Source organism: Schistocerca nitens, chromosome 4 (assembly GCF_023898315.1).
Source record: "Schistocerca nitens isolate TAMUIC-IGC-003100 chromosome 4, iqSchNite1.1, whole genome shotgun sequence".
In the NCBI taxonomy this organism is placed as follows: domain Eukaryota; kingdom Metazoa; phylum Arthropoda; class Insecta; order Orthoptera; family Acrididae; genus Schistocerca; species Schistocerca nitens.
The window spans coordinates 785,612,427-785,630,125 of NC_064617.1; the positions used below are offsets into that span (position 1 = coordinate 785,612,427).

General features: G+C 44.3%; 1 protein-coding gene across 1 annotated transcript in view; it reads left to right on the forward strand.

Moving 5' to 3' along the window:
- LOC126252565 (glutamate receptor ionotropic, NMDA 2B-like) overlaps positions 1 to 3,312 on the forward strand; it is a 423,608-nt gene extending 420,296 nt beyond the window's left edge. Inside the window, exon 4 of the mRNA XM_049953466.1 lies at positions 2,976 to 3,312. Coding sequence (XP_049809423.1) covers positions 2,976 to 3,312 — 337 coding nt within the window. The remainder of the gene's footprint in view (positions 1 to 2,975) is intronic.
- The last annotated feature ends 14,387 nt before the right edge of the window (positions 3,313 to 17,699 follow it).

The following is a 17,699-nucleotide window of genomic DNA, read 5'->3' on the forward strand; positions in this document are numbered from 1 at the left end:
ATCCAAGATATGCTCAATGCTGTTCATGTCTGGCGATTTTGGTGGCCAGCGGAAGTGTTTAAACTCAGAACAGTGTTCCTGGGGCCACTCTGTATCAATGACTGTGGGATACCGCATTGTCCTGCTGGATTTGTCCAAGTCCGTCGGAATTCACAATGGACATGAATGGACGCAGGTGATCAGACAGGATGCTTATGTACGTGTCACCTGTCAGAGTCGTATCTACATGTATCACACGCCCCACACCACTACAGAGCCTCCACCAGCTTTAATAGTCCCCTGCTGACATGCAAGGTCCATTGATTCATGAATCCCATCATGAGTTGCTGGTTGGAGTGCTGACATGTAAGTTTAAGATTATCTGCGTATCCAGTAATGCTGGCAAGTGATGTGTTATGCATGGGGATCATATCAACCTGTACCGCATCAAAAACAGCCTGAAGATGACGCACTGAAGCGATGAAACTGGTAGCGAGAAAATAAAATAAAATCATAAGGACGGCTGTAGGTGGTTTTATTTGGCACGATGGTAAACAGCCGTCGTCTCAGAGACCTCCTGCTAAAAGGATGGACATACAAAAGATTGATTCATGAGGTTGTCCCCATCCTGTCGATACAATTTGAAACGAGACTCGTCAAACCTCGCAACATGTTTCCAGTCATCAACAGTCCAATGTCGGTGTTGAGGAGAACCGACAAGGCGTAAAGCTTTGTGTCGTGCAGTCGTCAAGCGTACACGAGTGGGCCTTCGGCTCCGAAAGCAAATATCGATGATGTTTCGTTGAATGGTTCGCAGGCTGACAATTGTTGATGCCCCAGCGTTCAAATCGGTAGCAGTTTGCAGAAGGGCTGCACTTCTAACAAGTTGAACGATTGTCTTCAGTCGTCGTTGGATCTTTTTCCGGCCACAGCGATGTAGGAGATTTGATGATTTACCGGATTCCTGATATTCACGGTACCCTCGTGAAATGGTCGTACGGGAAAATCCCCACTTCATCGCCATCTCGCAGATGCTGTGTCCCATCTCTCGTGCGCCGACTATAATACCACGTTCAAACTTATTTAAGCCTTGATAACCTGCCGTTGCAGCAGTTCTAGCGGAGCTAAGAACTGCGCCAGACACTTGTTGTCTTGTATAGGCGTTACCGACCGCAGCGCCGTATTCTTCCTGTTTACATATCTCTGTACTTTAATACGCAAGCCTATACCAGTTTCTTTAGCGCTGCAGTATAACATACACTGATCAGCCAAAACATTACGACCACCTGCTTAATAGCTTGTTTGTCCGTCTTTGGAACGAAGCACATCAGTGATTCAGCAAACCAGGGGTCCAATAGTTTATTGGTAGGTTTGTAGAGGTATTTTGTATTAGATGTCCACGCACAGGTTATGTAACGCGGGTCCAATAGTTTATTGGTAGGTTTGTAGAAGTATTTTGTATTAGATGTCCACGCCCAGGTCATGTAACTGGAGTAAATAACGGGCCGCTGACCTGCGTACGCGGCGATGGCACCCAACATCGACCCAGATGGGTTCCATAGGCGAATTTGGTCGCTGAGACATCAAAGTGTGTACACTATAATGCTCCTTAAACCATTGTAGCACGGTTCTAGCTCCGATACACGGACAATCACACTGCTGACAATTACATCGCTGTCGGGGAAGACATCAAGCGTGAAGCGATGCCGGTGGTTCGCAGCTGCCAGCGTGTCTTCTATTACCACTGCAGATCCCATGTAAGCGCAGAAGAATATCTCCCATAGTATAATACTGCTCTCAGCAGTCTGCATCCTTGGCACGCTCCCATTTCTAGCTGCAGTTCACCTCGATGACGGCGTTTGTGGAGATGACCAGCGACCTAGTGTAGCAAAGATGTGATTCACCGGAAGAGCCGACACGTTTCCATTGATCGAAGGACGAATCCCGATGGCCCCGTATTCGTAATTGACGATGTCGTAATTGACGATTGACGGGTCAACAAGTGAACACATAGGAGTGGTCCGTTGCGGAGCTTCGTATTCAATACGTACAAATAAGATAAACAGCTTGCTCCGAAACATTTGTGCATGCACCAGCATTGTGCTCTTTCGTGAAAGATGCCACTTCTATGAAGAGTCGTGGACTTCCAAACATTTAGCGCGTAGTTGTAGTTTCATTGTGCTTCTACCTCTTTCGTAGATGCTTGCGACAGTAGCACGTGAACATTCAACCAGCTTCGCTGTTTTCGTGATACTCGTTCACAGGCTCTGCGTAATTATAACCTACCATTTGTCAATGTCGCTTATCTCAGTGGATTTCCCCATTTGCAGCCCGTATCTTCACTGGAATGATCCGCCGCCCGTGACTGCTCAATTTACATACTACTGTTACAGCGTCACGTTCCCTCAACGCCACCAGGTGTCATCCAACGTCGCGGTGGCCAGTAGTCATAATGACAAACTGCCTATTGCCTTCTGTCTCGGGTTCTTCGGCCGACGTTCATCTAATGATTTTTCTGACGTTTCGCCAGCACGAGTGGCTGGTATTGTCAAAGCTTCACCCTCCATTGCCGGCAATGGAGGGTGAAGCTTTGACAATGCCAACCACTCGTGCCGGCGAAACGTCAGAAAAATCATTAGATGAACGTCGGCCGAAGAACCCGAGACAGAAGCCAATAGGCAGTTTGTCAACAAGTGGCCACGAAAGTCTCAACAATTTTGTAGTAGTCATTATGTTTTGGCTATACAGTGTTTACATGATGACTTCGATAGACCGCCATTTTTTCGTTGTCAGCCTCAAATATAGCACGCCCTCCTCATTGCCAAGGTCACTTAAATAACTATCTTTTTATATTCTCTACTCACAGTGTAGACTAATGACTTCGCTTTGCCCTTGCATTAGTTACATACTTTTAATGCTGGCTGTGTGCTTCGTGCGCCCACTGTCACATATGCAAGCTATGAGGCGGTCAGCTGCACGTGGCCCTCATTCCACAGGTTCAACATCCTGAACACGATTCTGGTGACAAAGCCGGGCGACCTGCAGGAGCTGGTGAACTCAGAGTCGCGCGTCATGCTGCTCTACTCGACGCGCGAGGAGGCTGTGCACATCCTGAAGGCTGCTCGCGACCTCAAGATCACAGGCGAGAACTACGTCTGGGTGGTCACGCAGAGCGTCATCGAGAACCGCGAGACGCCCTCGCACTTCCCCGTCGGCATGCTGGGTAAGTCGGCACTCCGGCCCTGGCGCCAGCGCTTCCTGCCGCCATCGACAGATGTCGTCCGGCCAAAACAGTATTTGTCTTCTGATAAACAGGTAATGGATAAAGGGTAGAAGCTGAAGCAATGAGTTAAGATTTGCGCCACAACTGGGACTTGAACTCAGGCCTCCCGCTTACTAAGCTGCTGTGCTAATCACTACACCCCCGTAACACTGTAGCTACCACAGCTGCATGGAGTGCTGTTGTCCATCGCCCCCATAACACAAAATTCAATACAGACCCAAGAAGGGGAAAATGGGCTGAAGGTGTGAACAGAAGTTTCTGTTAGGGAGGGCATTGCACTATGTTAGTCTCTGCAGGTGTGGTAGCCGTAAGATTATAGTGATGTAGTGACTAGTACATCTGCCTACTAGACCCGGATTCAAGTCCTGGCTGTGTCACAAATTTTGATTCATTGCTTCAGCTTCTGGCGTTATCGAAGATAAAAGTTGAGACTCATATATCTACAGTAAAATGTAATTCCATCAGATCAATAGGTACCAGATAGTTCAGATCCTCAGAAAAGTAGAAAAAGTGCAAGGAAAGATGGATAATATCCAATATGTCAACAAATGACGTAAACTCGTTGTTCGAGTGCACAGTCATTGTCACTAGTTAATATAATTTTCCATTCCAATACATACCTCTTATATCTAAACACATTTAATCTTACTTCCATTGGTAATGAGGCACACATCCAATCTAAAATCGATTTCCTGTCAGGTTCTCTGCAGTCTGTTTCATTACAGAGTAGATTCTTGCTCTGATATCTGCTAGAGAATACAACATGAATAGAACAAACAGGGCCGGCTGTGGTGGCCGAGTGGTTCTAGGTGCTACAGTCTGGAACCGCGCGACTGCTACTGTCGCAGGTTCGAATCCTGCGTCGGGCATGGATGTGTGTGATGTCCTGATTACCTCAGACGTTGAGTCCCATAGCGCTCAGAGCCATTTGAACCATTTTTAGAACAAACAGGGAATTCTTTATGGAACGCTACAAGAAAAAATTCGATAAGTTTCAGATCCATTGAACGTCTGGCCATGCAATCGGCAAAACTCGACTCAATCCACTTACTTCAGAAGCGGTTATGGAGGAAGTAGCAGACGCTGGTGTCTTAGCATATATATTTTGTCTGCCTCATTGGAATTAAAAGGTTTTTCAGACTATATTCTGATTTCTCTCGGAAACAAAATGTGCCGTAAACTTCGCTCTTGCTCGATGCATAAATACACTCCTGGAAATTGAAATAAGAACACCGTGAATTCATTGTCCCAGGAAGGGGAAACTTTATTGACACATTCCTGGGGTCAGATACATCACATGATCACACTGACAGAACCACAGGCACATAGACACAGGCAATAGAGCATGCACAATGTCGGCACTAGTACAGTGTATATCCACCTTTCGCAGCAATGCAGGCTGCTATTCTCCGATGGAGACGATCGTAGAGATGCTGGATGTAGTCCTGTGGAACGGCTTGCCATGCCATTTCCACCTGGCGCCTCAGTTGGACCAGCGTTCGTGCTGGACGTGCAGACCGCGTGAGACGACGCTTCATCCAGTCCCAAACATGCTCAATGGGGGACAGATCCGGAGATCTTGCTGGCCAGGGTAGTTGACTTACACCTTCTAGAGCACGTTGGGTGGCACGGGATACATGCGGACGTGCATTGTCCTGTTGGAACAGCAAGATCTCTTGCCGGTCTAGGAATGGTAGAACGATGGGTTCGATGGCGGTTTGGATGTACCGTGCACTATTCAGTGTCCCCTCGACAATCACCAGTGGTGTACGGCCAGTGTAGGAGATCGCTCCCCACACCATGATGCCGGGTGTTGGCCCCGTGTGCCTCGGTCGTATGCAGTCCTGATTGTGGCGCTCACCTGCACGGCGCCAAACACGCATACGACCATCATTGGCACCAAGGCAGAAGCGACTCTCATCGCTGAAGACGACACGTCTCCATTCGTCCCTCCATTCACGCCTGTCGCGACACCACTGGAGGCGGGCTGCACGATGTTGGGGCGTGAGCGGAAGACGGCCTAACGGTGTGCGGGACCGTAGCCCAGCTTCATGGAGACGGTTGCGAATGGTCCTCGCCGATACCCCAGGAGCAACAGTGTCCCTAATTTGCTGGGAAGTGGCGGTGCGGTCCCCTACGGCACTGCGTAGGATCCTACGGTCTTGGCGTGCATCCGTGCGTCGCTGCGGTCCGGTCCCAGGTCGACGGGCGCGTGCACCTTCCGCCGACCACTGGCGACAACATCGATGTACTGTGGAGACCTCACGCCCCACGTGTTGAGCAATTCGGCGGTACGTCCACCCGGCCTCCCGCATGCCCACTATACGCCCTCGCTCAAAGTCCGTCAACTGCACATACGGTTCACGTCCACGCTGTCGCGGCATGCTACCAGTGTTAAAGACTGCGATGGAGCTCCGTATGCCACGGCAAAGTGGCTGACACTGACGGCGGCGGTGCACAAATGCTGCGCAGCTAGCGCCATTCGACGGCCAACACCGCGGTTCCTGGTGTGTCCGCTGTGCCGTGCGTGTGATCATTGCTTGTACAGCCCTCTCGCAGTGTCCGGAGCAAGTATGGTGGGTCTGACACACCGGTGTCAATGTGTTCTTTTTTCCATTTCCAGGAGTGTACTTTCAATTTGGGCTGTCACTACATGTCGAAAGACTTGTCATGGATTGTCATCGCTGCAATTCCTACAGTTGTGTTCATTTACTTTACCACTTAAGTGTAAAATCAACTCATCAGTAAAAGAAATGTTTCCAGTGAAATCTCAGACTTCATCCTAACGAAATAATATTTCTCCACGAAAGTGCTTGGGAACAATCCCATCAGGGTCTTTCAATTCTTGCGCTATTGTTGATTTGTAGGGCTTCTGATGTAATTGTTTTCATACCACATGCCAAAGAAACACATGAAAGAGGCCAGCTCGTGAGAACCACGCCGAGTTGCTTTTGTCAATGTGTCAACGAAATTTTGCCTGACTTTCTCTGCAATGTCATGGGTCACATGCACTCGACCTGAAGAAATGTTCTAGCTTATACAGTGTCCCAAGATGCAACATGGTTGCGAATCGATCAGTGATCCAGAAAGTGTAGAAAAAGTCTTTTTTTTATTTCCGTCTATGATCATAAAATGTTGGTCCTCTGAGGACAAATTTACTATCAAATTTCAATGAAACACATTTGCCCCTTATAAATGATAGGCCTAGTCTGAGGATCTTCTACGTACTTTGTATGAAAGTAAAGTTTCACAGCTGTCGCAGACTTTGATTCTTCGAACAAAAGCAAACAGCGAGCACGCCCCAGAGCAGTGCGGGGAACCGTCTTTGTTAAAATTGTCGATGGCGCTTGTGGTGGCGTGGTTCGGTACTAGCGTAATATGTGATTAAAAACATGATCTCCTACGAAATATACCAATACCAGATTCATAAGTCATATGAATAAGTTTATATTCTAGGGTCCGAATGACTGAGGAGACTGGAGAACTGGTGAGGCCCAGTGACAGACTGACGGTCGAGAGAAACGATTTCATAATCTCCTAATACGAGCCAGCCACTCCCTACTCTGGCACGGCAGGCTGGCTATGGGCAGCAGACAGCTGGCTTTCGCCCCAGCGGGACACAACTCGCGTTGCCACCCTGCCTTGCTGACTTCAGGCCGGACAGTGGCTGGCGGTCCATCAGCAGACCACCGCCCTGACGTCAGTGGTACGCTTCTTCTTCTTGCAACATCTGCCCTCTGCTATTTGAAAGCATGCACCCAGGCAGTTCTTGAAACTCTAACAACTGTTCTTCCATCTGCGCCCTCTCTGTTCCCCTCAAATGCTTAACCTTTCCACTCAATGCAGTCTAAGCGATGCCTTGTGCATTTTCATACCTCACTCCCTCTGTGAAACAATTTTCCTCCTCCGGAATTTATAACTGTGTCACTAACGTTCCCTTTAACAGCTTGCCCTCCTCAGCGCCAAAATTATCGACATTAATGAGCATTTCCTTGCATCCAACCTTTTCCTGTCCACGCACAATACTGCGTCTCACTAAATAACATGCCGTATCACAACCCTCGAGCATTTCGATGGTAAGTCAGGCTTCACACTCACACACAGCGATTTATACGTGTCACTCAAAGTACAGTCGTCCAAATTAAGTGTTAATGTCGTTATTCGCAGTTTAACTGTGTTGTCTAGTATGACAGACGCTCCTTGTGACGCATCAACACTGACGACATGGCAGTGTGTCTTACGACTAATTCCACCACACGTCGTTGTAGGTCAGTTAAGACATGATGCAGATGCAGAAAATCATGCTATAGCCCTCGCTTACATGAGACACACTGCCTGAACTTTGTTCTTTCCAATTGGAAATTGACCTTTAGCGACCCCAGTGGCCACATATCATTATCCTCCACGCTACGAAAATTAAAACGAAATCTGTCGCATTGTCTCCTACCCACCAAATCTCTCAAGGCCACTTATACATGCGCCCCCGTGTCCAACAGTAACATATATCTTTTCTCATCCACTACGTCCACTGTGGCACATTTCGCCGCTGCATTCGTATTTCCTGCGTTTGTTTTTATTGCGAACACCTTCTGGCGGATCTGGGACACTCTTTTGAGTTTAACGAGTGCTTGTTAGCATCCAGACCACTTCTATTGTTGTTCCCATAATACTGCTGATGATCAATTACAACGCTATTGTTCCGTGGCTGACGGCACTGTCCCGTACACCCACAATTAAAGCATTTTATATTTCCTGAAAAGGCCCTTGGTCTATCCGTTACCCATGTTACAATAACAGTTTCTTCAAATTCTATTATTAGGTGCCGCAGGTCACACCCTCCTAGACATTTCCGGGTCTACACTCCTCGGGAGAGCATTGAATGCCCTTTGTTCAGCTTCCTGTAACAACACCTTCTTCGCCTCATCATTTTGCGTTAATTCGTATGTGCGCACATTAATTTTCCTAATCGTGTCTCCAAAATTTTCTATGTCTTCAGTAGGCCTCTTAATAATCACACTTCAGCGCTCGCTGTTTGCTACAGTTGTTGTCCGCCAACTTCCTGTGTTAACCGATGACAAGAGATCCTCCATAAGTAGCACACCGTCAGACTAACTACCGGAAAAGGCAATAACAAGGTTTGCAATGGCTGCGTCTACCGCTAGAATGTGTTTTTAGTGATCCCAACTCCTCATTCTTCGCTGCCAGTTCATTATTTGCAAATGTATTTCCCACACGAACCGTGGTACTTCATTAGGTAACGACTGCACAGTGTCCAGATCGGTGACACCTTAGTCTCTGATTCCCCCACTACCCTTACTCATATTTTATAAACTCAACAATAGCAAACCCACAGTAACAAGAACAGAACACTTCTTAATCGATAACACTACAACACACATTTCTTACATCTAATTATCAGCCACCCGTATTCCCTGCATTATCTTGTCATATGGCCAAAATGATGACATGCAATACAAACAATTTCCACTATTCGACAAAAGGGGCAGAATGCTCAAGTAAATTACACTGTGCACCTCGCATGGGTTCTAACCACTGATCCCTAGAATTACCCCTGCATTGGGAAACATCGATTGGTTCTTCCGGCTTCACAGAAGTAACTCTGCCGTTATGATGCCCTTAATTCTGGACTGCATGATTGTCATCAAGACACAAGCAACAATTTCACTCGCCCCAGAAAGAAGTTCTGTAAGCTGCACTTTGGACGTCACGCAGTGGAGGATAGTAGAACGTCCGCAGTCCACTGGCAGCGAGAACAGGTCCTGACAACGTTCTGTAGGGCACACTTTATTAATCTTCAGTTACAAATGTCGTCGTTGTCATTGTGCGGCAGATACACCCCACTTCGGCACGGTGGACTGGCAACGGTCACTGGACGGCTAGCTTCCACCCCCCACAGGTGGGAGTGAGTGAACGAGTGTCATTTATAGGTTTCTCCTCACTGTGTAGCAACAATTTTATCCATTGTTGATTTTTTTTATATATGCAAGGGTGCTGATAACCTCGGCGATGAACGCCCTTAAGCTCCAAACTAAACACACACACACACACACACACACATACACATACCACTCTCTCTCTCTCTCTCTCTCTCCACTCAAGAAGAACGGAACTCGCGTAAACTCCCGGCATTGCTGACATTTATTGATATGCGACTTGCATAGATAGGTACGTAGTCAGCGAATACCTAATTACGTTGTAGGGCTAGTGAAATTGGGTGGAACTGTGGTGGTCTAGCGCACGGGTAGCCAACCTTTCTATATGTAACGCTCACTTTGTATCTCTGTTAGTAGTAAAATTTTCTAACAGTCCACCAGATCGAAAGTAAGGATAATTTATAAAATAGTGAAGTAACTTTACTGTATAAAATTTATAAAGCAGAGCTACTTGAACTTAAAGCCCGTTGGAATAATTACCTACCAAATACTTTATGTCGAACTTTCGCTAACTTAGGCACAATAAATAGTTATAAAACAACTTACTGTGACGGCAGGTTGATCGTTGAGTAAATTATCTTTTTTCAAGTACGCGTGTCTGGTAGTTTCATTGTCTTCTAAGAGGTTAAGCCTCGTCTCCTCCGGAGCGTGGTGTAGGACTTCGAGGCTAGACAGCATGGGTAGTGAATCGCTACTATCCAGGAGCTGTTCGACGAAGTTTGATCCAACTTTCACCTATCGCTTTTTTGTTAGCAAGCCCTCTGCACGTCTGTCATTTGCATATATCCTGCCAGTCCGAACATTTAAGTTCACAAACGCCGGAGGCTGTGTATTTATCTTTAGGAGGGCTTCATTAGGAAAGTAGCGGTACTGGATGTCATTACTAGTCGTAAAAAGCTATTTTTAATATTGCGCCCCAGAAAATCCTAGCTGTATAGTAGTATAGGCAGCTCAAAAAAGAATTTTGTTTTCAATTTACAGTATGACAATGTCAGGTGAATACAGGCTTATAAATACAAAATCAAATAGAGGTAATGCAGGAGTAGGTTTAATAATGAATAAAAAAATAGGCGTGTCCATTATTGTGGCCAAGATGCATGGCTGTGTTGACTTAGCCGCTGCAGCTACGTAACGACGTCGGGGAGGTACACGAGGCGCTGGAGGGGAAGTTGGTGGGGGGATCGCGCTATAGTTTTAACTAAGCGCGATCCGCTGGAAAGACATGCTTCCGGCGCCGCCATTGCGGTTTATCGGGGCGCTACTTCCTGCCGCGCCCAGTTCTTATCAGTAACAACATCCGCTACTGAGGCAGCTGCAGGATCATTCGACTCGAGGCAGCCGCACGATACACACAGCCATGCCGTACAGGAGAAGGATGAATAGAAGAAGGAGCAGAATGCCGGTGTACAAGACAGTTGATACGTTTTCAATTACACCGAATGAAACTGGACAACAGGTGCTACTTCAAGGACCGATTACCTTTGTTGGTTGCAAGATTCAGTTTTCTTGTACTACTACAGAGGTAGTTAGTGGCAATTCTTGGTTAACAATCGCTATTATACGAGGTACAGATAAAGCAGAAGAAGGATTGGAGTCCTACAATGAAAGAGACATTATTAGTTATCGCACATTTGCAATTGGAGTGATACCCAACAGGAATTATGGAACATGTGTGGTTACAACAGACAAGCCATTTTCACTCTATACAAGGAATCGCAGGAGGATTAATGCAAATGAGAAGTTAAATGTTTGGTGCAAACTTTCTGGAGTGTTGCCTACAGTAGTACAAGTTTATATGCCAACTAACTCTGCAGATGAAGAAATTGATGAAATGTATGATGAGATAAAAGAAATTATTCAGATAGTGAAGGGAGACGATAATTTAATAGTCATGGGTGACTGGAATTCGAGTGTAGGAAAAGGAAGAGAAGGAAACATAGTAGGTGAATATGGATTGGGGCTAAGAAAGGAAAGAGGAAGCCGTCTGGTAGAATTTTGCATAGAGCATAACTTAATCATAGGTAACACTTGGTTCAAGAGTCATAAAAGAAGTTTGTATACATGGAAGAATCCCGGAGACACTAAAAGGCATCAGATAGATTATATAATGGTAAGAAAGACATTTAGGAACCAGGTTTTAAATTGTAAGACATTTCCAGGGGCAAATGTGGACTCTGACCACAATCTATTGGTTATGACTGCAGATTAAAAATGAAGAAACTGCAAAAAGGTGGGAATTTAAAGAGATGGGACCTGGATAAATTGAAAGAACCAGAGGTTGTACAGAGTTTCAGGGAGAGCATAATGGAACAATTGACAGGAATGGGGGAAAGAAATACAGTAGAAGAAGAATGGGTAGCTTTGAGGAATGAAATAGTGAAGGCAGCAGAGGATCAAGTAGGTAAAAGGACGAGGGTTAGCAGAAATCCTTGGGTAACAGAAGAAATATTGAATTTAATTGATGAAAGGAGAAAATATAATAATGCAGTAAATGAAGCAGGCAAAAAGGAATACAAACGTCTCAAAAATGAGATCGACAGGAAGTGCAAAATGGCTAAGCAGATATGGCTAGAGGACGAATGAAAGGATGTAGAGACTTATCTCACTAGTGGTAAGATAGATACTGCCTACAGGAAAATTAAAGAGACCTTTGGAGAAAAGGGAACCACTTGTATGAATATCAAGAACTCAGATGGAAACCCAGTTCTAAACAAAGAAGGGAAAGCAGAAAGGTGGAAGGAGTATATAGAGGGTCTATACAAGGGCGATCTACTTGAGGACAATATTATGGAAATGGAAGAGAATGTAGATGAAGATGAAATGGGAGATACGATACTGCGTGAAGAGTTTGACAGAGCACTGAAAGACCTGAGTCGAAACAAGGCCCCGGGAGTAGACAACAATCCATTAGAACTACTGACAGCCTTGAGAGAGCCAGTCCTGGCAAAACTCTACCATCTGGTGAGCAAAATGTATGAGACAGGCGAAATACCCTCAGACTTCAAGAAGAATATAATAATTCCAATCCCAAAGAAAGCAGGTGTTGACAATGGCTCTGAGCACTATGGGACTCAACTGCTGTGGTCATAAGTCCCCTAGAACTTAGAACTACTTAAACCTAACTAACCTAAGGACAGCACACAACACCCAGCCATCACGAGGCAGAGAAAATCCCTGACCCCGCCGGGAATCGAACCCGGGAACCCGGGCGTGGGAAGCGAGAACGCTACCGCACGACCACGAGATGCGGGCAGGTGTTGACAGATGTGGAAATTACCGAACTATCAGTTTAATAAGTCACAGCTGCAAAATACTAACACGAATTCTTTACAGACGAATGGAAAAACTGGTAGAAGCCGACATCGGGGGAGATCAGTTTGGATTCCGTAGAAATATTGGAACACGTGAGGGAATACTGACCCTACGACTTATCTTAGAAGAAATATTAAGGAAAGGCAAACCTACGTTTCTAGCATTTGTAGACTTAGAGAAAGCTTTTGACAATGTTGTCTGGAATACTCTCTTCCAAATTCTAAAGGTGGCAGTGGTAAAATACAGGGAGCGAAATGCTATTTACAATTTGTACAAAAACCAGATGGCGGTTATAAGAGTCGAGGGGCATGAAAGGGAAGCAGTGGTTGGGAAGGGAGGGAGACAGGTTTGTAGCCTCTCCCCAGTGTTATTCAATCTGTATATTGAGCAAGCAGTAAAGGAAACAAAAGAAAAATTTGGAGTAGATATTAAAATCCATGGAGAAAAAATAAAAACTTTGAGGTTCGCCGATGACATTGTAATTCTGTCAGAGACAGCAAAAGACTTGGAAGAGCAGTTGAACGGAATGGACAGTTTCTTGAAAGGAGGATATATGATGAACATTAAAAAAAGCAAAACGAGGATAATGGAATGTATTCGAATTAAGTCAGGTGATGCTGAGGGAATTAGAGTAGGAAATGAGACACTTAAAGTAGTAAAGGAGTTTTGCTATTTGGGGAGCAAAATAACTGATGATGGTCGAAGTAGAGAAGATATAAAAAGTAGACTGGCAATGGCAAGGAAAGCGTTTCTGAAGAAGAGAAATTTGTTAACATCGAGTATAGATTTAAATGTCAGGAAGTCGTTTCTGAAAGTGTCAGGAAGTCGTTTCTGAAAGTATTTGTATGGAGTGTAGCCATGTATGGAAGTGAAACATGAACGATAAATAGTTCGGACAGGAGGAGAATAGAAGCATTCGAAATGTGGTGCTACAGAAGAATGCTGAAGATTAGATGAGTAGATCACATAACTAATGAGGAAGTATTGAATAGAATTGGGGAGAAGAGGAGTTTGTGGCAGAACTTGACGAGAAGAAGGGACCGCTTGGTAGGACATGTTCTGAGGCATCAAGAATCACAAATTTAGCATTGGAGGGCAGCGTGGAGGGTAAAAATCGTAGAGGGAGACCAAGAGATGAGTACACTAAACAGATTCAGAAGGATGTAGGTTGCAGTAGGTACTGGGAGATGAAGAAACTTGCACAGGATAGGGTTGCATGGAGAGCTGCATCAAACCAGTCTCAGGACTGAAGACCACAACAACAACAACAATATGACAATGGAAATGCAGCGTAGCTGTTTTCTCATGTTGGAATGTCTTTTGCCTGTACAGGCAGTCAACAATAAGGGGACTATTTGTTTAAAGCAATAAACATCAAGTTTCCAGGTTCTTTGTAACAGATTCGTCATTTATGGGAGTTTCGGTGATCCGAATTATCATGGATCTGAAGTAAATGATTTTATATTTGTGATGGTGGCATAAAGTGGTATGTATAATTGAATCACTAGTTGTGGGCCTACAGTAAATATCGAAACCTACAATGCTATCATTAAGACGAAAGTTTAACTCCAAGTAATTCGGATTACCGTTGCCATTCACCACCTCATAAGAGAACATTATGTAATCTTGCAAGCCATTAAGCTCTGAAAGCAATAAAGGAATGTCACAAATTGATCGACCAAAAACCATTGTTATGTCATCTACGTACCGTATGCAAAATAGCACTTTACTAGAAATACGGTACCCTCTGATAAGGTACTAGCTCTCTAAATACTTGACGAATACGTCATACAGGAACCCAGCAAGGCCCAGAGCAAGGCCATCTAGCTGACAATAAAGTTTATTATTTAAAACAGTAATTTATTATTAAAAAGTAATTATATCATGTTAATAATCTCAAAAAAGTGGTAATCGCTTATGTGTGAAGAAATTGTTTTGAATAGTTAAGACGGTCTCTTTCAAAGGGACATTTGTGTATAAATTTTTATTATCAACCGTAAGTAAAATGTAAGAGAGACGCTGTAAGTTCTCTGAGGCTGTTGATACTGCGATAAGGAGTAGCTCAGCAGGCAATTCAGTTGAAGACGAATGAACATCTCTCAAAAGCGCAATCACAGATTTTGAAATAAAAAGGCGTTCAAGGAAGATCAAATGGTTCGGAGCACTATGGGACTTAACAGCTATGGTAATCAGTCCCCTAGAACTTAGAAATACTTAAACCTAACTAACCCAAGGACAGCACACAACACCCAGTCATCATGAGGCAGAGAAAATCCCTGACCCCGCCGGGAATCGAACCCAGGAACCCGGGCGTGGGAAGCGAGAACGCTACCCCACGACCACGAGCTGCGGACAACGAAGATCGAAGGAACCATGTATATGAGGTGCGACAATGAAGTAATGAGACTCATGTGAAAAAAAAATATTGTTTGCCATTTTAGTCAAGTTTAGTGTTGTCTCCTTCAAAGTAGTTCCCTTCTGATTGCACACACTTTTTCCAGCACTTCTGCCATTGATGGTAACATTTCTGGAACTCATCTTCTGTAATATTCTCCAAGACCCTCGTCACACCTGTTCGGACATCTTGTCTTGTTTGAAAATGGTGTCCCTTGACTGCCATTTTGACTCTTGGAAATAGAAAAAAAGTCACACACAGCGATATCTGGTGGATAGGTGGCTGTGGTAGTACTGAAATTTGTTTTGAGGTTAAAAAATGCTGCACTGGAAGAGCAGTATAGGATGGCGCATTATCGTGATGCAGAATCCAATTATCAGCAATCTTTCTCATTCCAAGTTCTTCAGTTAGTATTAGATGAACTGTTTCTCAATTGATGTTCAGTTCTTCTGCAATCATTTTCACGGATAATCTTCCATCAAATCGTACGAGATCACGCACCCTGGCCAAGTTGACATCCGTTCGTGAGATCAATGGTCGTCCACTGCGGTCTTCATCTTCAACATTCGTTCTGCCTTCACTAAACATTTTATGCCAATGAAAAACTTGAGCTCTTGACATAACCCTCTCTCCAAAAGCCTTCTGAAGGTTACCGTAAGTTGTCGTCGCGTTTTCACCCAATTTAACGCAAAAAGAAATGGCATATCGTTGCGCAATGTTATGTGGTTCCATTTCCGTGACGAGAGACACAAACACGTGTTAACGTATTACAGCACAACTCACGACTGAGCAGTTGCATCAATGTGCCATTTGGACTAGAAGCAGCTTATAGGCCAAGGTCAAAGGTATTGTGCCTACGCAAGCCTGCAGGGTTGCCACATCTTGCAAAGAAAATCAGTCTCTTTACTTTATCGTCGCACCTCGTAACAGAAGAATTGATCGATGAAAATAAGCAGTTCAAAAATGTCCATGGGAAATTCGGAATATAGAAATACAAGTCACCAGGAGCGATATAAGGGGAAGAGCAGGGAAGTTAATTCTAAATGACTGCATGAAAAATGTAAAGAAATCGAAAAAAGAATAATCGTCAGATAGACCGACTCAGCAGATAGAAAAGCCAAAACAACCTTCGGCGAAATTAAAAGCAAGTGTAATAACATAAAGATTGCAATGGCAGTTCCAGTGTTAAATGCAAAGGAGTGAGCGGATACGTGGAAAGAGTACACTGAAGGCCTCTATGAGGGGGAAGACTGTCTGATGATGTGATAGAAGAAGAAACAGCAGTCGATGTAGAAGAGATAGGAGATCTAGTATTTTAATCAGAATTTAAAAGACTTGTAGAAGAATTAACATCGAGTGAGAATGTGAGGATAGATAACATTCCATCAGAATTTCTAAAATCATTAGGGGAAGTAGCAACAAACTATTAATCACATCAGTGTGTAGAATGTATGAGTCTGACGATATACCACAGGACTTCCGCAAAAACATCATCCACGCACTTCTGAATATTCCAACAGCCGACAAGTGTGAGAATTATCACACAGTCAGCATAACATCTCACGCATCCAACTTGCTGACACGGATAATACACAGAAAAATGGAAAAGGAAATGAAGGATGTGTCAGATGACGTTCAGCTTGGCTTTAGCAAAGGTAAAGGCGCCAGAGTAGCAATTCTGACGTTGCGGTTGATAACGAAAGCAGGATTAAAGAAAAAGCAAGACATGTACATAGGATTTGTGGACCTGGATAAAGAGTTAGATAATGTCAAATGATGCAACATGTTCGAAATTCTGAGAAAATCAGGGTTAAGCTGTAGGGAAAGACGGGTACAACATGTACAAGAGCCAAGAGGGAACAATAAGAGTGGAAGACAAGAACGAAATACACGTATCAGAATGTTGTCAGACAGGGACGTACTGTTTCGCCCTGCTGTTCAATCTGTACATTGAAGAAGCAATGACGGAAATAAAAGAATGGTTCAGGAATTGTATTAAAATTCAAGGTGAAGGATACCAATGACAAGATTTGCTGATAACATACCTATCCTCAGTGAAAGTGAAAAAGAACTACAGGATTTGCTGACTGGAGAGAACAGTCTAATGAGTACAGATTATTGGTTGAAAATAAATCGAAGAAAGACCAAAGTAGTGAGAAGTAGCAGAAATGAGACTAGCGAGGAACTTACCATCATGATTGGAAACCACGAAGTGGATGAAGTTAAGTAATTCTGCTAACTAGGCAACAAAATAACCCATGGCGTTCGAAGTATGGAGGACATGAAAATCTGACTAGCACTAGCAAAAAGCGCGTTCCTGGCAGAGAGAAACGTGCTAGTATCAAACATAGGCCTTCATTTGAGGAAGATATTTCAGAGAATGTACGTTTGGAGCACAGAAATGTGTGGTGGTGAAAATGGACTGTGATAAAAACAGAACAGAGGAGAATAGGAGCATTTGCGATGAGTGGAATATACGGTAAACATAGACAAGAAGAAAGGACGGTATGGTAGGGCATCTGTTTAAGACATCACGGAATAATTTCTATGATACTAGAGGGAGCTGCAGACGGTAAAAACTGTAGAGGAAGACGGAGATTGCAATATATACAGCAAGTAATTGAGGATGTAGGTTGTAAATGCTACTGTGAGATGAAGAGGTTGGCTCAAGAGACGAATTCATGGCGGGCCCCATCAAATCAGTAAGAAGACTGATGACTCAAGAAAAATAATGTTTATCTTCAACACGTTTTATAAAACCCATTTTTAGTTACTG